General features: G+C 44.4%; 1 protein-coding gene across 1 annotated transcript in view; it reads right to left on the bottom strand.

The window, feature by feature from the left end:
* LOC115473968 (neurabin-1-like) overlaps window positions 1-21,699 on the bottom strand; it is a 337,573-nt gene that overhangs the window by 115,199 nt on the left and 200,675 nt on the right. The window contains exon 13 of the mRNA XM_030209200.1: window positions 2,782-3,103. Coding sequence (XP_030065060.1) covers window positions 2,782-3,103 — 322 coding nt within the window. The remainder of the gene's footprint in view (window positions 1-2,781; window positions 3,104-21,699) is intronic.

Below are 21,699 nucleotides of genomic sequence, written 5' to 3'. Positions count from 1 at the left end.
CGCATAGATTCCATAACAGTAATCTGCGTGGCTTAGTTAACATGGACTGTACCAGGTTACGTAATATTTCCCTCAGGAAGAATGGTTTTACGCGTTTGAGTTTCTACATTGAGAAAAACATTTTCTTTATGGTGGATTTCGCTTGGGTCTCTAGTGATAGGTTATGGTCAATTGTTACCCCGAGAATTTTCAGGCTGTCTGAGACAGGGAGGGTGTATCCTGAGGTGTTAATGTTTGTGGGTTTGTATGTATTGTATTGGGATGAGATGATGAGACAGTGTGTTTTTTCTGTATTGAGTTTTAGTTGGAATGCATTTGCCCATGAGTTCATGATGTTTAAGCTTAGCTTGATTACGTTGGTGATTTCCACCAGATCATGTTTGTATTGGATGTATAATGTAACGTCATCAGCGTAGATAAATAGGTTGAGGCCTTGGGTGGATAGGGTCTTGGCTAGTGGAGTCATAATGAGGTTCAAAAGGATTGGTGAAAGTGGTGATCCTTGCGGTACTCCACAGCCTGGTTTCCACGGTAACGATATGTTTGTTTTTTGATTTCACTTGATATGTTCTTGTGGTTAGAAAACCCTTAATCCAAACGAAAGTGCCACCATTGATTCCGAAGTATTCTAGAAGTCTTAGCAATATGTTATGGTTAACCATGTCGAATGCACTTGACATGTCAAATTGGAGGAGGAGAATGCTCTTGCCTATTACTATTTCGGTGATGTGTAGGGGTCGAAATCCTGATTGTGACTCATGTAGTATACTGAATTTGTTTACATAGTCATTGGAAGAAAGAGGTAACCTATTGTTGCCTTCCACAAATCAAAATTATTTGCTGGTAGAGATTTCCTTCTTTTTCTGTTTCCTTACTGCCATATACTCCCCTCCAGCCACCCTTCTCCCTTTCAACATGCCTGCCACCTAACACTCATCTTCTGAAACACTGCATACTTTTCTATCCTTCCCTACTGCACTGCTGCATATTCTTCACCTGTCTTACACTGTCCATTCCTCATTGTACACCATGGCATTGTATTCTTGTGTACTCTTTCCCTACTTGCTGAACACTAACTGTATTGTGTCATACGCATACTTTATTGGTTTACAGCCAATATGGCCAATAACTTAGGTATAGACAAAGAACTTCATTGTCAAATAGAACAGTAAAAGCAAAGCAAGGGGGGAAAAATAGAGTAGGCAAGGGAAGGCAATCACGACCCACCATATGTTCATACAAAAAAGTGGGCTTTTAATCCTGCCTTAAACTTCTTGTAGGTACTCTTTGTCACCACCAACATTATCTAATTTGCATTCCTTGCTATCAGTGGTATTCCGCCTCTCTCTCAGCCAACAACCGTTTGTATCAGCACAATGATGCTAAGATTGCAGAAGCTTTAAGAGGAAGAGAGGGATCTGCTAATGTAGAAGGCAGTGTTGAGGGGAAGAGGGGCAGCTGATGAAGAAGATATTTGGAGAGTGCTATATGAAGTACATTACTAAACTATACTATACAACACTGGTGGAGAAGACAGTGTTTGGAAATGGTCAGCATTCCAGACTGCTAGTTTGCGAGAAGGTGGAAATTCTGACTGAACCAACTGTTTCAGTGTAACCGTGACTCTGAATGCATGCACAACCAAGGATTTTAAAGCAAGACTCTAGTGCCACTTCTCTTTCAACACAGATTTTAGCTTCGGAGTCCTGATGAAGGCTTAGGCTGAAACACTGACCGTGTTGAATCCATCTTCAACTGGTTTGCTGTGTTTTTATTTTGACTCATCGAATTGGTCGTTCCCTCCCTTTTTTCCTTGAATCAACTGTCACATCAGGAATCCTGATCATTATGAGATGTGAATGTGTGGGCAGTAGACTACATTGCAGCTTTGCAGATCTCCTCAATGAAGGCTGACCTTAAGTGGAATACAGATGCAGCCATGGCTCTGACATTGTGAGCTGTGACATAACCCTCAAGAGTCAGCTCAACCTGAGCATAAGGAGATGCAATCTACCAGCCAATTTGACAAGATGCATTTACCAATGGCTGCCCCTATTCTGTTTGGATCAAAAGGAACAAAAAGCGGGGTAAACTGTCTATGGGCTTTAGTCCGCTCTAGATAGAAGGCCAAGGCTCACTTCCAGTTCAAGGTATGCATAGTGCACTTTCACCAGGATCGGTATGAGGTTTGGGAAAAATATGGACAGAACACTTAACCAAGGTGGAAATCTGACAGTACCTTCAGAAGAAAATTAGGATACGTGTGTTGTGGTGAAACAATGTGTAAGATGGATCAGGGGGTCCAAAAGTACACAACCAAACCAGCAAACAAGAAGCACAAATGAGTCTTCAATAGTGGAACAATGGAGAAACCTTTAATTCAACAGACCCAACACAGGCTGTGTTTCAGCACAAACTGTGCCTGCGTCAGGGGTCAAAGAAATACTCTTAACAAGGTGCAAATAACGTGCAAAAAAAGGGGGTCATTCAAAACAGTACTGAGTTATGATTTGCAGAAGAATAAACAAAATGCATTCATACACATCTAAGGCTTCCAACAAACTGCCTGGCAGCTTGTTGGACGCCTTGGATGAATAAGAACACATTTTGTTTTTTTCTGCTGCCAATCATAATGCAGTGCTGTTTTGAATGACCCCGTTTTTTGGACATTATTTGCACCCCTGAGCAAGGTGAAGTTTGTGCCGAAACACGGCCCGTGTCAGGCCTATAAATTGATAAACATGTTGCCAACTATCTAAAGAACCCAAATAATATGCTTACCTTTTCCTTTTGATTCTGTCTGGTTTGCATTTTTGGAATATTCGGTTTGAGAACTAAAGTCTTCTGTCTCATCATTAAACAAACTTTTACCAATACTGTTTTCAGTCTTTGGACTATGTACTGGGGAAGAATGGCTAGAAATGTAAGGACTTGATTCCAGAAGGCTATCTATGCTTTCAGCTGGTTCAGGTTTTCCAGTCATTTCATCATCTATATCATGAAATAGTGACGAACACATGCTCTCTTCTCTTTCTTCAAATGACAGGATTTCCAGTGAGGTGCAATGCTCTCCACACTGGATACTTCTACCCTCATCTTCATCCTAGATAATATAAAATGACAAAGAGATAGTAAATATCTTAAAATCAACCTAAACCCAAAACAGCAAAACCTTAACAGTTACCAAAGTAGCTGTTCATAACCATCATTTTTTTTTTAATTATATGCTTTTATGAGTATATACTCCCAAGAAATATTACAAGAACTATACAAAAGGGAAGAGAAATGGAAATGGGACTTGATATACCGCCTTTCTGTGGTTTTTGCAACTACATTCAAAGCGGTTTACATAGTATATACAGGTACTTATTTGTACCTGGGGCAATGAAGGGTTAAGTGACTTGCCCAGAGTCACAAGGAGTTGCAGTAGGAATCGAACTCAGTTCCCCAGGATCAAAGTCCACTGCACTAACCACTAGGCTACTCCTCCACTCAAGTTATAACTAAAGGGAAGGGAAGGGAAATGGGACTTGATATACCGCCTTTCTCAGGTTTTTGCAACTACACTCAAAGTGGATTACATATATTCAGGTACTTATTTTGTACCAACAATAAGCAATACAACAATAATCAAGTTCATATCATGGGGAGAATTTAAAAAAAAAAAAAAAAAAAGAAAGACTCAAAAGGAAATTATGAACAGTCCCATATTTACAAGACTGCATTCAATTTAAACTCCTACAAATCACACCTCAACTAAATTAATGTTCTATCAGAAATTTTTCCAGTTGAAAAGGATCAAACAAAATATATTGATGACCCTTAAATGTGACTAAACATTTATAGGGAAATTTTAGAAAAAAAAAAACCCATAGCTCCCTTACCCCTCCCTTTACTAAGCCACACAAGGATGCAGTGCGCTAATGTCAACATAGCCCATTCACTTTGAATGGGCTGTGTCGGTACTGCTGCGCAGCTTTGTAAACCCCGGGGGGGGGGGGGGGGGGGGGGGGGGTTTAGTTAACACTTCTGCCTTCAAAGTTAGAAAGGACTTTGCATTAACTGGGTAAAATTAGATTTATCTAGAAAAATCTGTATGTTATTTTATACAGTTCTTATATTCCACTACTTTCCAAACGGATTCTAAATGGATCACAAACAGCCGAAAACACAGCAGCCAGACTCATATTTGGAAAAACGAAATATGAAAGCGCTAAACCCCTACGTGAAAAACTACACTGGCTCCCAATCAAAGAACGGATTGCATTCAAAATCTGCACCCTGGTCCACAAAATTATCCATGGCAAAACTCCGACCTACATGGCAGACCTAGCAGATCTACCAACCAGAAACACAAAAACTTCAGCATGCACATACCTAAACCTCCACTACCCAAGCTGCAAAGGACTAAAATATAAATCAACATATGCAACCAGCTTCTCCTATATATGGCACACAATTATGGAACACATTACCAAACGGCCTGAAATCAATACATGACATAACAATCTTTTGGAAATCACTAAATACCAATTTATTCAAGAAGGCGTACCATAACGATCCAATCTAAACGCCCGAATCATGCAACACCATGAAACTTGCTAAACCAGGACACTTAAATTCTCCTCTTAACCACTTAATTCACTCTATAACTCATGTACTTTGAATCAACTGTATTTCTCATACCGGAAGTGGCATCCGCCACCAAGGTACTACATAAGCCACATTGAGCCTGCAAATAGGTGGGAAAATGTGGGATACAAATGCAACAAATAAAAATAAATAAAATAAAGACCTACATAACAGGAAAATTGCAACAATCCAACATTTGGTAGAAACAAAAGGAAAAAAATATCACATAACTATTGTACAAACAGTTCTACTGAAATTTTTCTTTAAAATTAAAAATAAAAACAAAGTCTTAAGAGCTTTTCGAAAAGTAAAATATATCTTAATTTGTCCAATGTTCAATGGCTGGCAATGAATTTCAAATCTTCACTCCCTGATATAAAAATGACTCCTCCAATACCAATCTGAACAACCACAGAACAACTTAATCTTATTTTTAAAATAAGACTTCATGACTGCAATCTTATCCACCTCATTAGAAAAAATAACTAGGAGGATGGCCCTGGCAGGGATATCTGTCAAACCCTTAAGAAAAGCAGATAAATCTGAATTCACAGAAGGAACCAAAGGGGCCAGGTCACCCTCTGGAACCAACACCTTCCTACTTGGCAAATAACAATTCTTAAGAGAAATTTGATCTAAATTAGATAAAATTTAACAGGGGGGGGGGGGGGGGGGGAACAACACCAGGAAAAAGACAGGCCACACTGGACTGCAGGTTCACAAGATAGTCCAATATATTCTACTAGGAGTCAGTTCCAGCAACTGCAGAATATATAAAAACACAGATATATTTTCTTTATTGTAAATTCTATGAAACCTAGTAACTGAACCCTATGCCTATATAGTGACACTTGTTTGCTACTAGTTAGTAGGAATATTGCCTCTCAGTGGTGAAGACACACGGCATCACCTGTCACCTTGAGGCAGTGGCACCCTATGACCTTTGAAATCTATTGACAATGACTTCTAATTGTTACATATATTATCATGCTTGGTTTCATTCTATTATATTTCCAGACGAATTGAATGTTTGGGAATCTATTCATTCAAACCACCCCTCCCCTATCAAAGGGACACACACCAAAGGAACTTATATGAGCACGTTTATATAAACATACAAAGGAGTTAGAAAGAATTCCATGAGCCATGCTCTACATGCTTTCCTCACACGTATAGCAGTGCAATGTGTGCACTGCCATGTTTCCTCTTTCTCTTTACGATATTTGAGAAAACATTTTTACTTAAAGTTGGATCTAAGGCCTCAATTTAGGTGCAGGAAGGACTAAATGGTGAGAATCCAAGGAACATAAATGCCTAGAAGGGGTGTATGGGATAATCAAAAAAAGAAAGGAAAGCAGGAAGACCGGTGTGATAAGCTTTATTATGGGCCAAACAGAGAATGTTGAAGAATGACCTTTTAAGGAAAAGGCAACCAGTGGATGTGTAGGAACAACGGGGAGGGGGAACATGGTCAAAGTGAAACTGACTACACAGAGAAGCAAATACCTTTCACCACTGGCAGTCTGGCTTTGTTTCCTTGCTCACACTGAGTGACTGCTGGAGTTAGGTGCTATCAGACTCCAGATTGAACTATGTTTATATCATTTTTGAACAGAGATTCACTGCTGCTGCCTGGTCTCCTCATGAAGGCAATAAGCTGAAACATGAACCATGTAAAGTCCTCACTCCAGTAAATACTTGTCCATTTTTATGGTGCTGATTCCAAGCATATATATAAAATAGAGACTTTTTTAAACTACTCCTTGAGTCATCACTCTGGGCATTCCCACCCTTTGGTTTGCTTATGCCAACTCTTGTGGGATTACTCGTCTTTCCTATTTGGAATGCATTTTAAAAGTAGTACTATGTAACATCCTTGAGTGTTTCCTAGTCTTTGTACCTTTTCAAAGAATAAAAAATCAATTTACATTTACCTGTTCTACACCACTAAGTAATTTGTAGACCTCTATCATATCCCCCCCCACCCCCCTCAGCTGTCTTTTCCAAGCTGAAGATTCCTAACCTCCAAAGCATTTCCTCATATGAGAAGAGTTCCATCCTCTTAATTATTTTGGTCCCCCTTCTTTGAACCTTTTCTAATTCTGCTATATCTTTATAAAGACACAGTGACCAGAACTGCACATGATACTCAAGGTATGGTCGCACCATGAAGCGATACAGAGGCTTTATTATATTCTGTGTCTTATTTTCTATCCCTTTCCTAATAATTCCTAGCATCCTGTTTGCTTTTTTGGCGGCCACCACACACTTAACAGTTTGTGGACTTATCCTTAGAACTTATCCAAACCTTTTTTAAACCCACATATGCTAACTCATCAATCCTCCACAACAAGTTTCAGAGCTTAACTGTTTATGGAGTGAAAAATATTTTCTCCTACTCATTTTAAAAGAATTACCATATAACTTCGTGGCATGTCTCCTAGTCTTTGTACTTTTTGAAAGACTAAACAACTGATTCACGTTTACCCATTGTACGCCATTCATGATTTTGTAGACCTCTGTCATATGCCCCCCCCCCCCCCCCAAAAAAAAACTCTTCTGCGAGCTGAAGAGCCCTAACCTCAAGCTTTTCTCATATGGGAGGAGCTCTGTCCCCTTAATCATTTTGGTTGCCCTTGAGTCTAATTTCGCTATATAGTTTTTGAGATACGGCAAACAGAACTGCACACAATAGTGAGGTTGGAGTGATACTGAGGCATTTGGAGCACCCTGCTAGTGGCGCTTGCACTACAGCGGCACACTGAAGAGTGCTCCTTGGAGCGACTCTAGGGTATCAACAGTTGTGTGCCCTTGAGTTGGTTCAACTCCGGGTACAGATTTGAAGAAAGGTCAGAAGTTTTTCCATTTCTTAGGTATGGCTTTGCTTTTGTTTTAATCTGTGGTGCTCTTATTATGACATCTATCCCTGTCTTCTGGTGCCACTGCTCCTCTCTAATTCCAGTCCTACCTATATCTAGATTTCTCACTCCGTGTCCAATTTTGAAGCTTGTACCCCTGGCTTTGTCCCCTTAACCCTGATTTGCTTCCATTGGTTGTTTTCCATTCTCCCTCTAAACTGTAGATCTCTTCGCTCTAAGATGGTTTTAATTCTCCTAGTGCCTTCCCCATGATTATTCAGACTTTTGTATACACAGATCATCTTCTAAGAGAGGCGGTAGGGTGGCTCTACTTGACCCCTCTGCCCTCCCTTTAACTGAAAAGAGTCCCAAGCTTCTTTCTTATTCCAAACTGCTCTTACTTCAATTATTTTCTCTCCTCTATATTTTCTTCTGGTATGTCTGCACCCTTCCCCATCCTTGTCCCTCCAGGATTTACTCTATCAGTACATTTCATATATCTAAATGCAGTTCCCTAATTTGCTTATTCTTGGACAATTTAACATTCATTTTGACAACCCTATCAGAGCTCATGAGAGAGACATTCTCTCTCATTCACAACCTAGATCTTTATCAACATGTTCCTTTTTGGCGGGATACATCTTGGATCTAGTTCTTTCACGTACTACTCATCCCTTCCACTTTCTTGGTCTGATCACTTCTTGATCAGCTTTTCCTTTTTCTGTCTGCCTCAAGACCCTCCCCCCTCTTATTCTTCTGCAACTTCTAGATCGTTATCTTTATAAGTTGGCCTCTACCTTCTCTCTGCTCATTCTTTCCTCTTTCATTTCTCTCTTCCCCTTCATGACCAGGTCTCTCTCTGGGACTTGACCCTGCATTCTGCTTGCTCTCCCCTTGCTAAATCTGATCTCTCTACCCTTTATCCTGCTAGAAAGCCCTGTGATCAAGCGGATTTCCACCTGTTAAAGCGCCAACTTTGCAAAGCAGAGCAAACCTGGTGGGGGTTGCACTTGCCTTCTAGTTTATCTCTGCAAATATCTACAGACTCTATATCAATTCCCAATTGAGAACTGCCTGATGCCAATATTACTCCAGCTTAATCAACAGGGCCACCATTTGTTCTAGGCAATTATTTTCCTTAATTTCTCAACTCTCTGCATTTACCCCCCCCCCCCCCCCCCCCCCAGTTCTTCGGATCTTCTAGTCTCACTGCTTTAACGTGCAATATTTTTCTCAGAAGATGTTGTTCCTACAATCTTCTTTTATCCTGTCCCCTCAGCACCCTACTCCAATTCCTTATTGTCCCCATATCTCCAAGTGATGTTCCCTCTCCATCCCCTTTTCTTTCCTCTTGGCTCTCTTTCAACATTCCTTCTTCAATGAAATTTTCTAAGTTGATCAGCTCTTCCTGACCTGAAAATTCCTTCTCTCAGTCTACTCCCCCTTTTGCTCTCAATGGTAACAATCTGAGTGATGGGTCAGTTTCTCCCGTCTGGAAATTTGCCATTATCCACCCCCTTCTTAAGAAATCCTTCCTCGACCCTTCCCTTCCCTCTAATTACCATTCTGTTTCTACCTTACCATTCCAGCTACTGTAGAATGCTAAGGCTTCTCATCTTCTTCATCCTTTCCATTCTGGTTTCTGTTCTAGACACTTTACGGAGACAATCATGGCCTCCCTATTGAATAATTTCCACTCCACTACTGATCACAGTGATGCTATCCTTCTTGTCTCTCTTGATTTAACTGCAGCTTTGATCTTCTTGATCTCTCGTCTTCTTTCACGACGTTCTGATGTTGGTCTCTTTTGGACTGTTCTTTGGTGGTTCCAGTCTTTTATTTCCAACTGAACTGTCTCACTACCTTCCTCTACTCCTTTTTCATTATCTTGTGGGGTCCCCCAGCGTTTTGTTCTCTCCCCCCTTCTTTTTAATATTTTTCTTAGGTCTCTTGCCACTCTGATACAAGACCATTTGATTAAGGCTTACTTCTATGTAAATGATATTTTAGTAGTAGCTGTACAAGACTCTTATCACTCAATTCAATTCTCTTAAAAGTTTTTTAAAAAGTGTCGACACTATTGACTCTTGGCTTCATTCCTACCCATTCTGTTGAATCCTTCTAAGACCATGGCCTTATGGATCACTGGTCGCCCCCCTTTTTCCAAAATTCACTCCCACCTTGAATGGCTCTCCAGTAGCCTTGGTTGGTTCATTTAGATACCTATCTTTCAAAACTCAAATTTCAGCCTACATTCTACCAACATTTGCTTATTTCAGAAGGGCAACCTTCGAAAGCTAATTAAGAAATGTATTAAGTTATGTCCAATAAAAAAATGTATCTTATTTTCCTTTCCATGTTTTATTTTGTTTTATTTCTATTGATTACATGACTCAGGAATCCAGCAGATTTGAAGATTTACTATAAATTCAAATAAGAAAAGGGCATTCACAGAGGCCTGGCACAGACCATGTTCTGCAAGAAGTCCCTGTGTCAGAGGTACTCAGACTGTGACATGCCAAACTTCTAATTCTGAACCGTAATAATCCTCAAATATGTTTCAACTCCATTACCCTTAGTATTCCCACACCAAAAGCAGCAGCTTCTAACAATGCTGCCAAACCAAAATGGTAATCCAGAAAGAATATAGCTGTGAAGTGCAGAGGAAATGGGTATAAAACAGTCATGGCCACAACAAATTTGGGAGAAAACCTCTTGGATCTGGGACTATGGGAACTACCAAGCCCTTGCACCTCTCACCTTCTGCTGACAGTGCTGGGGGTTCAGGGAATCCTAGGGTCACCTATTCTGCAAGCACTATTGAAGAGCCCAAAGCATCACATGGGAAATCTAAAATGGCATTTCCCACCAGAATCCCATCTGCTGCTGGGGGGGGGGGGGGGGGGGGGGGGGAAGGAAGGGGCGCAAAGCACACTTCCCCTCTCCACGACTTTTCCACAAGCAGTAGAAATTGTGGAGAAACCAAGTGCATTTCTGCAATCCCAGGCTCCATCAGACTGGATTCACATGCTGACGGACCCTCTGAACTTGTGGCTGCACTTAGTGTTTCCCAATACTTAGCACAGCTCTCCTGCTGTTGACTTGACACTCACATTCCTTCAATTAACCTCTTCTGCTGCACTGCATTCTCAGTTGCCTAACTTTCCACTGTTTTCTTTTTTAAAATAAACTTCAGTCTCAGTGCACAAGTAATAAAACTAGGCCTGGCAGAAATGATTAGTAAAGGGAAATGGTATGCACTCCCCCCCCCCCCCCCCCCCCCCCCACCATAAAGGAAGGAGGCCGCCACCTTAAAAGTGCCCCAGAGCCCCACACACTGGTCAAAGGAGGTACCAACAGCACACCTCTAACTCCCTATCCCCCCTGCTCAACCAAGGCTGCTATTCTATGCCTCAGAACTATGAGAATCAGAACAAAAAAGGTTACCACCAAGATCTGACTAGGAGTGACAGCCCACAGGATGTCTTGGGAGACTTGGCACCCATTCAACCAAGGAAGTCAGCCCTGAGACTGCTGCCTTGGAAACACAGGGATAAGTTCAACTTAGGGAACAGATAGCCCACTACCCTGAGAGCCATACCAGTCCCCTCAACCTGGAGCGATAGCTTGCAGGCCACTACCCTGGCAGATAGGCGAGCTGGTGCTCAAGCTGCAGATACTACAATGTTCAAGATATTTCTATCCTGCTAAACCAGAAAAGTACATGCTACCATTTGCTGGAGGCATGAGTACATCCTAAAGGCAAAGGCCTTTATAGGCAGTGATGTCACTTTGCTTCCATCTGCTGGCAAAGTGACAAACCAATTAATCTGGATGGATATAGAACAATGTTGACAAATAGCTATTTTGACTATTGTCAAAGGGAGGTGGGGCACTGGGCTCCCTGACAGAGCATGCAATGTTGTACCTAATATGCATTGGACAAAAAGGTAAATATCAATTGCTGTACATCTACAACTATAGAGCTGCTAGAGGAGATCTGCAGACCCTATTCTTTTGCAATTTATTACACAACAGACCAGAGATTGATCTGTAATAAAGGTATAAGGATCCCATGGCCACTCTGCTAAGCTTAGAAATGGTGGTGGGTAGCTGGACAAAACAGAGACAGTGTCCCCATTTATCATGCCACCTTGGAATAGAAATGTTCACCAAAATAGGGACGCAAGAGCATCCCAACAGTGAGATAGCAATAAACACAACCAGGTACTTTCAAACAAACAGCAGACTTCAAAGATGTCAAATTATCACCATCAACTGTTGAGCAAGTTGTAAATAGGAACAAAAAACTTTATCTTAAGTGTCTATATACAAAAGCTAGAAGCTTAAAAAAATAAGATGGAAGAGTTAGAATATATAGCACTAAATGAAGAGGTAGGTAGCATCTCTGAGACTCAGTAAAAGGAGGGTAACCAATGGGACACTCTCCTACCAGGGTACAAATTATACTGCAGTGATAGGGTGGATCAAATTGATAGAGGAGTACGGCTGTATGTTAAAAGGGGGCCATAAATCAAATAGAACAGAAGCTCTGCAGGAAACAAATACACCTTGGAAACTTTTTGGGAAGAAATGGTAAAATTATGCCTTACCTGATAATTTTCTTTCCTTTAACCGCAGCAGATGAATCCAGAAACTGGTGGGTTAAGTCCTCCTACCAGCAGGTGGAGATAGAGATAAACAAACTGAAGGGTGACAGCAGACGGCCAGCCCCTCTCTCAGTTAGTATGTCATTCGTAAGCAGTAACCAAGGCAAAAATATGAAACAAACAACAACCAAAAACTATCCTCACTATTAAAAACAGAGAACCAACAATAGCCTTGAAATAACTTCCACTTGTTCCCCAAATCAGAATCCTTTCCGTGTTCCCATATCTGTCTGAACTCTGCAAAAGAGAACCCGGAAGGAAAAAACAGTCACTCTGCGTGGAAAATGAAAAAACAGTCGGCTGAGCTAGGGAGGGATCCTGGATTCATCTGCTGCGGTTAAAGGAAAGAAAATTATCAGGTAAGACATAATTTTACCTTCCTTGTCACCTGCAGCAGATGAATCCAGGAACTGGTGGGATGTACCAAAGTAATCCCTAAGTAGGGTGAAAAGCCGACGCCCCCCCCCCCCCCCCGCCAACACTCCCGCCCCAAAACTCGCATCCTTCCAAGCAGACACGTCTAGTCTGTAATGCTTCGCAAAAGTATGATGGGACACCCAAGTAGCTGCCTGACAAATCTCTTCCAGAGATAAGGCCGATGCCTCCGCCCAAGAAGCTGCCTGCGCTCAAGCAGAATGAGCCTTGTGCCACTGGAGATGCCTGACCATGTAACACATACGCCGCCCCAATGGCCTCCTTAATCCAGCGAGCAATGGAAGCCTTAGAAACCGCCTCACCTCTCTTTGAGCCCGTCAAGAGCACAAAGAGATGATCCGAGGGGCAAAACACATTAGAGACCTGTAGGTACCGAAACAAGGCTCTCCACACATCCAGGAAAAGAAGCAACGCAAACTCCTCTGGATAATCCTCTCTTCGAAAGGAAGGAAGATAAACCGCCTGATTGACATGGAAAGCCGAAACCACGGCACCGTCCGAATCGATACCCCAGCTTCAGAGAACTGCAAAAAAGGGTCTCTGCAAGACAAAGCCTGAATCTCAGAAATCCTCCTAGCCGAAGCGATGGCCACCAAAAACACCATCTTAAGAGTAAGCACCTTCTCAGAAACCTTGTTCATAGGCTCAAAGGGTGGGGCCTGCAGGGCTCGCAGCACCACATTCAAATGCCATGACAGGCACGGCTGCTGCACTGGAGGTCGAAGACGAAGAGCAACGCGCAGCAAACGCACATCAGAATGAGCTGCCAAAGAGGAGCCGTCCAGTTTGCCTCGAAACAGGCTAACGCGGCCGCCTAAACTCGAGGGGAATCCTATGCCAACCCCTTTTGAAGACCATCCTGAAGGAACTCCAAAATAACTGGAATGGCTGCCCGAAAAGGTGACTCGGCACACAGGCCACACCATGCCGAGAAAGCTTTCCACTCCCATGTGTATGCTGCCGAAGTGGACTGCTTCCGTGCCCCCAAAAGAGTGGCAATGACTGGTGCTGAAAATCCCTCCCTCCTCAGCTGCTGCCTCTCAATAGCCAGGCCGTAAGACCAAAGCGGGAGGGATTTTCCATCTGGACTGGTCCTTGATGCAGAAGATTCAGAGTCACTGGAAGTCGCAACGGGGGCTCTGAGATTGCCCGAACCAGATCCGCATATCACGGACACCGGGATCCAATCTGGAGCCACTAGAACTACCTGCCCCCGATGCTGCCCTATGCGGCAAAGAATTCTCCCTATCAGAGGCCACGGAGGAAAAACATATATATAGTAACATAGTAGATGACAGCAGAAAAAGACCTGCACGGTCCATCCACTCTGCCCAACAAGGTAACTCATATGTGCTACTTTTTGTGTATACCCTACTAGCTGCTGCTGTTCCGGCCGGGGCTAGAGAAGAGCGTCCAATCCTGTGGTTCCTGGCTGCCTTTTGCGACTGAAGAACGGGGGAACTTTGGCATTCCAAGCCATGGCCATGAGATCCATCACCAGCCTTCCCCAACGCTAACAGATCAGCCGAAATGTGGAGTCCGACAGCATCCACTCCGCTGTGTCCAAAATCCGCTTTAACATTGGCCTGACCCGCAATGTGCGCTGCTGACAGACACAATACATGTGCTTCTGCCCGCAACAGAAGACGAGACGCTTCCTCTGCCAGTGGAAGACTGTGAGTGCCCCCCTGCTGATTGATGTAGGCCACCGTCGTGGTGTTGTCCAAGAATACACGAACTGCCTGCCCTTGCAGAATGTCCTGAAAACTCCGCAGCACATTCACGACTGCTCGCAACTCCAGACAATTTACCGGCCAAGTCACTTCGAGTGGGGTCCAAGATCCCTGGGCTACCCTGTAGACAATGGGCCCCCCCAGCCCGCAAGACTGGAATCCGTCATGACCACCACCCAATTGGGAGAAGCCAGAGGAACGCCCTTATGCAAATTGGCCGGCCGAAGCCACCAAGCAAGACTGTCCCTGGCTCGGCTCAGCCAAGGAAGGCGCCGTTGATAATCCATCGACGTTGGCGACCATTTGCTCAAAAGGAAGATCTGAAGCGGCCGTATGTGAGCCCTCGCCCACGGAATGGCCTCTAAGGTTGCTGTCATGGAACCGAGGAGCTGAACATAGTCCCACACTCGAGGAGCGTGATGACTCAACAAGGTCCGGACTTGGGAAAGCAACTTGATCCTCCGCCCCTCGGGGAGGAACACCTTCCCCTGCTTTGTATCGAATCACACTCTGAGGTACTCCAGGCTCTGAGTAGGAACCAGATGACTCTTGTCCATATTGACCACCCAACCTGATTGCAGGACCACTTGACTCTTCTCCACTGTAGTTGGCTGAATTAGCCAGTTGTCGAGATAAGGATGCACCAAAATCCCCTTCCTCCTCAAAAAAGCCGCCACCACCACCATGACCTTGGAAAAAGTGCGTGGGGCACTGGCCATTCCGAAAGGAAGGGCCCGAAACTGGAAGTGCTGACCCAGCACTGCAAATCTGAGAAATCGCTGATGAGGCTGCCAAATGGGAATGTGCAGGTAAGCTTCTCGCAAATTGAGAGCCATAAAAAACTCGCCTAGTTGAAGAGCAGCAATAACTGCCCTCAACGTCTCCATGCAGAAGTGTTGAACTCGTAAAAACTGGTTTACTTTACTGAGATCGAGAATAGGTCAAAAAGTGCCTCCTTTCTTTGGAACCACAAAGAAGATGGAGTACTGGCCTGTGCACCTTTCAAGAGGAGGAACAGGCACAATAAACCCTATCCGCAGAAGGTCTCGCAAACATTGCAGAACAGCTGTCCTCTTGGCCCGCGATATGCAGTGGGACTCCAGAAAAAAGTCTGTGACGGGAGAGAAGAATTCTAGCTTGTAGCCTCCCCACAACACATTGAGGACCCACTGGTCCGAAGTAATTCTGGCCCACTCTGGAAGAAATAGAGAGAGCCAACCGCCGATCTGCTCTCCCCCCGAGTGGACCTGCGCCCCATCATTGGGAGGCTCGAGAAGGAGCCCCCTGACGACAGGGGGGTCCAGTCGGACACTTCTCGTTATGAAAGGAAGGACGCTGCCCAAAACGAGGACGCTGAAAGGCAGCGTTAGACCGTCCCGGGCGATACCATCACGTTTCTCTGAAACGTGACCTCAAAGCTCCCTGCTTGGAACCAGACCTGGGTCTATCCTCTGGGAGATGCTGAGATTTGGAATTCCTCAAATCCTTAATCTTTTCTAGGTCTTCTCCAAAAAGCAATTTCCCCCGGAAAGGTAATTTAATAAGCCGCTGCTTAGAGGCCATATCTGCGGCCCAATAACGGAGCCCCAGAAGATGCCGAGAGGAGACGGCCAAGGCCATGAGATTGGCCGAAGCATGGACCAAATCATACAAGGCATCTGCCAAGTATGCCAAGCCAATATCCATCAGCAACATTTGAGGAGTTCATGGCATATCGGACTCCGAAACCGAATCCACGACAGAATGCAGCCAACTGAGACAAGCTCTAGCCGCATAACTACCAACAGAAGCTTGAAATGTCAAAGCGGCCACCTCAAAGGCACGTTTTAAGGAGGCTTCTAGCCGTCTGTCCTGCATATCCTTGAGTGCCACACCACTCTCCACCGGAAGAGTAGTCTTCTTAGTGACCGCCATCACTAGGGCATACACCTTAGGTAGAGCAAACAGCTCCAAACGCTCCGCTGAGACCGGATACAACTGGGACATAGCGCTGGCCACTTTCAGCCCCCCATCCGGGTCCGTCCACTGGGCCGAAATCAACTCTTCTATAGCTTCATGCACCGGAAAAGCCTTAGAAGGCCATCTGATACTAGCCATCTTGGGGTTGATCGCCTGAGAAGCAGAGACCTCCGGGTCCTCTATATTCAGGGCTTCCAGCGCCTGAGAGATAAAGGAGGACAGTTCCTCCTTATGGAAAATCCTCACGGCCGAAGAGTCCTCTGGCTGGTCAGTGAGGACACCGTCCTCCATTTCCTCTAGCCCCGTCTGCTCAGAAATAGCCACCACCGAGGGGGCTGCAGGCGACTGCACTAAGGACCCCTCCTCAGACCCCAAAGAAAATCTACGCTTTTTAAGGGAGGAGAAATCCTCTGGGGAAAAACCCAACATCCAAGATCCCCTGGCTACCCACAGACCCCCCAAGAGGTTCAATGCCCGAAGCTGCAGCAGCATGGTGGGGGGGGGGGGGGGGGGTCTTCTTCAGCAAATAAGCCTGATGGAGGAGCAAAATTAATTCAGGTAAAAACCCCTCCCCCAAATCGGAGGAGCCCGCAGCCATGGCCCCTAAACATAGCCAACAGTGCCTGACGGCCCCCCCCCGACTCACCTAACAGCGGAGAAGCAACTTTGCCCAAAACCGCTACCAGAGCCGGCTCCGTGGCAGATCAGAAAATGGCGCACGAATTGCCAGGCTCCAAGCAGGAAAGCGCTCTCTCGGGGGGGGGGGGGGGGGCACCGCTCTGTCGAGTCCTGCCAAGTCAGCGCACCCCGCACTACAAAGACCCGCTGCCGAATGCCATTTCCCGCATCAGGAACACCGCTTAACAGCCTCAGCTGCCATCTCCCATGCCAAACAAAACAAACCCTACAGAACTTACCCCCAACCGGGAAAAGCACGGGATCTGTCACCCGAGTCGATGAAAAAAACTCTCCGACTAATCCCAGGCAGGGCTCAGACAAGCAGTCAACAGAAGCAGGACTCAGACGGGCAGGAACACAGCCCTGCTCTTACAACAACACACCTCCCCTCTGCTTCTCTCGCTCTTTTTTTTTTAAAATAAATCTTATGGTTCTCTTTTTAGTGAGGAGGCAGAAACAAATGGAAGGAAAGGAACAGTAAAAGCCTGTTCAGAGGGAATTTGAGGTGCAGCAGGGACCCAGCACCTGAGTATGCTGCCAAAGGGAACACCTTCAGTCCGCCACCCCCGGCTCAAACTGGCCACCGGGCCCAGGAGCACCCTCAGCAGCCTTGGATCCAGGAGCTGGAGAAAAGCTGTCCACCACCTGCTGCAGATAGAGACATACTAACTGAGAGAGGGGCTGGCCGTCTGGCATCACTGCCTTCAGTTTGTTTATCTCTATCTCCACCTGCTGGTAGGCAGACTTAACCCACCAGTTCCTGGATTCATCTGCTGCAGGTGACAAGGAATCAATGTGTAAAGAGGAAAACGATAGCAATATAGTATACTATCATCCCACTGGACAAAATGGACAGATGTTGAAATGTTAGCATAAATTAGGAAGGCTAACAAAATAGGTAACAATAATAATGGGTGATTTCAACTACCAAAACAACTATCTCCTAAAACTGCCTTAGAGTTGAGTGCTATAAAGTTTTACACCTTATAACCCCATAGTTACAAACATTGTGGTTTAATCTGAACTAGCGCAATCATGGTTATACCACCATCTCCAACCTTGTAAACATACCAGATTGAAGAAAAAACAAACACATAATATGGACCAAAAAACCCAAACTCAACCCAAATAGAACAAAAGATACAGAATGTTTTATAAAACACTCAGCTGCAAGGATACCAAATTTTCACATGCTTGCTTAAAAAAAACAAATTCAAATATGCATCCTAAAAAAAAAAATCTCCCAAATTCCATGAAAAATATCAAAGAAAAAAAAATAACTCAGCAAATCTCAATATGGAAATTTAGCAAATAAATTTATTGATACATCAAATACTTCCTCCCAACAAGACTTCCTTGTTTAATGTTTTACTGTGTCAGGGGACTGAAGCTTTCACATCTATTAGTGATTTATTTTTAAAATCAAGCGTGGTACCGGAAGATTGGAGGGTGATCAATATAACACCAATTTTTGAAAAGGGTTCCAGAGGTGATCTGGGAAATTATAGTTTATGAAAACTTGCTATACCGACCAAGCTGACAAAAAATAAAAATAAAAAAGAGCAATAAAAAGAAATGAACTACAATATATGATAGGAAAGGAGGGGAACATTCAACCCCAGCAATGGTAAGAGAAGGGAGGGGCAGGCATGGTAGGAGGGAGGTGGAAAGGAAAGGGAAGGAGAAACACAAGGTTAATGGCTATAGTGAATGCTAACTCAAAAAAAAAAATCAGAATTCAGAGGGAAAAGCCTGTTGAGATAGCCAAGTCTTAATAGCAGTTTTAAACTTATTATGGCATTTATATCCCACATTTTCCAATTGACACTGTTTCAATGTAGCTTACAAATAAGGTAGTTACATTTGAAAAGTGATCTATGTTAGTGGCAGGAAAAGAAGGTAGGAGTATATATTAATGGCAATAGTTGTATTGACAAGTATTTATCTAACTGACATTTCTAGTTTGCTGTCCCTCTTTTCCTTCATAGAAGATCTTCTTGAAGAAGAAAGCTTTAAGTTGTTTTCGGAATATCAAGTAACCATTTATGTTTCTTAAGGATTTCAGCAGTGCATTGCAATTCTTAGTGCATAGGTACATGAAACTCAAGTACACCGACACGTATCGCAGTCCCTTGCAGTTGGGGAAGTGGAATGTGAGATAGTTTCTTGAATCTATGCTTATGTTGCATATTGGTAGTGTTATTAGGTCTGCCATGTAGCTTGGGGTTAGACCAAATATGATTTTGTATGCTATTGTGCATAGCTTGAAGGCTATTCTTGCCTTGACAAGAAGCCAGTGTCAGACCTTCAGTACTGGTGTGGCTCTGTCATAGCATGATTTTCTGTGAATCAACCTTGTGCCGTTAATTTTTTTAGGACTTGATCTTTGCAACCTGCATATATTCCATTACAGTAGTCTAGGTGTGCCAACGTTAGTATTTGCACTAGCATGCGACTTTTCTTGGAAAGTAGCCTCTTATTCACCTTAGTTTCCACATTGTTCAGAATTGTTTTGTTGCAACATTTGAGGTTTGCTGCTCGAGTGCCAGGTTTCTGTCTAATGTAATCCCTAGGATAGTGATGGCGAACCTGTGGCACGAGTGCCAGAGAGGGCACGCAGAGCCCTCTCCCTTGGCACACGCGCCATCGCCATCGCTGATCCGCCCACTCTCCCTCCCAGTTTGGCCTTCCTCCCGCCCTCCCTCCAACGCAACGAGCAACAGCCCGCCCGCCCGTCCTCCCTCCTTCCCTCCCTCCCAGCACCAGGAACCCCCCTCCTCCTAAAATTTAAAAAGCGTACCTCCTCAGTCGGGGTTAAGGCGGCGTGCGTCGGCAGCGAAGCGCCTGTGCTTCGCTCAACGCGCCTTCGGCCTTCCCTGTCTCTCAAGCTCTGGTCCCGCCGATAGCTTGAGAGACAGGGAAGGTCGAAGGCGCATCGAGCAAAGCACAGGCGCTTCGCTGCCGACGCACGCCGCCTTAACCCAGACTGAGGAGGTTGGAGGTACGCTTTTTAAATTTTAGGAGGAGGGGGTTCCTGGTGCTGGGAGGGAGGACGGACGGGCGGGGCGGGTGGCCTGATGCTCGTTGGGTTGGAGGGAGGGCGGGAGGCCGGCCTGGTGCTGCCTGTGTGCTGCTGGGTGGGAGGAAAGCCTGATGGTGGGTGCTGGGTGGGAGGGAAGCCTGATGGTGGGTGCTGGGTGGGAGGGAGGCCTGATGGTGGGTGCTGGGTGGGAGGGAGGCCTGCTGCTGCTGCATGCTGGGTGGGAGGGAGGCCTGGTGCTGGGTGCTGCTGGGAGGTAGGGCAGGGGGGAGAGGTGGGCTGCTGGACATTTGTGGCTGGAGGGGAGAGGATGGTTGCTGGACATGGATGGAGGGCAAGAAATGAAGAAGAAAGGAGGAAAGTAAAGAAATCAATGGAAAGGAAGCCCTGGAAACGGAGTTAAGAGAACAGATAGAGAGCAGCAGAATCAGCGACTAGAACCAATATGGATAGAAAAACAAAATCACCAGACAAAGGTAGGAAAAATCATTTTATTTTCATTTTAGTGTTTGGAATATGTCGAATTGGAGAATTTACATCTGCTGTCTTATTTTGCACTGGGCATACTGGAGCTGTAACAGCTTACAGAAATGATTTATAATGGAAGAAAGTCATGTTATTTTTTCTCCTACACTAGCATAATATTTTCAATGATGTCTGTTTATATGCGCCATGGCTGGTGTAAGGGGTGTGGCTATCATAGGGGTGGAGTCATATGTGGTGACCCCGCCCATAATGAGTACCGGCACTTTGCGATAAATAATTTGGTTTTGGGTTGCTGTTTGGGCACTCGGTCTCTAAAAGGTTCGCCATCACTGCCCTAGGACTTTTAGGTGTGTCCATTTAGAGTGAATCTGGGGAATGTGTTTTTGCAGTAGGTGGATGTGAGTATTAAGAATTGTGTTTTCTCTGTTCAGTTTTAATTTGAATGCATTTGCCCCAGATTCTAGGATATTTACTCCTTGGGTTATCTTAGTTGCAATTTCTGTTGTGTCTTTGTTGAATTTTTTGTAAATTGATACACGCAGATGAATGGGTTGAATCCATATATTGCTAGTATGTTGGCTATTGGGGCCATAATCATGTTGAAAAGTATTGGTGATATTGGTGATCCTTGTGGGACTACACATTTTTCCGTCCACTTGGGTGATAGTGCGTTACCCATCCTGGGTTAGGATCTGGATGCTAGAAATCCCTTGAATCAATCTAATATCCACCAATGCCGATTTTGTCCATTATTCTTATCAGGATCTGGTGATCAACCATGTTGAAAGCGCGTTTTTAAGAGTAAGAATTTTCTTGCCTTTGCTGATTTCCCTTTGAAGTTGGCTAATAGTGTTATTAGTACTGTTTCTGTGCTGTAATGTGGCCTGAATCCCAATTGTAAGTCATGCAGTATGGAGAAGACGTTGAGGTATTCCACAAGCTGTTTGGCTAGTAGACCTTGGTCATGAGAGGTGTGGAGGCCACTGGTCTGTAGTTGGAGATTTTGCTTTTGCTCTTTTGTGTGTTCTTTGGGATCAGTATTAGAACTATTCTGCCCCCTTCTGTTGGAAATAAACCTTTGGAAAGCATGTACTCTGTGTGTGATCAAATTAGTTCTATGAAATGTGCTGGGGCGTCGTTCATTAAGTAGTTAGAGCATTTGTCTATCCAACAGAATGCTTTTGAGTATTTTTTTTCCACTTTGACTA

This window comes from Microcaecilia unicolor, chromosome 7 (assembly GCF_901765095.1).
Source record: "Microcaecilia unicolor chromosome 7, aMicUni1.1, whole genome shotgun sequence".
Lineage (NCBI taxonomy): Eukaryota > Metazoa > Chordata > Amphibia > Gymnophiona > Siphonopidae > Microcaecilia > Microcaecilia unicolor.
This window is presented reverse-complemented; position numbering and strand designations above follow the sequence as displayed.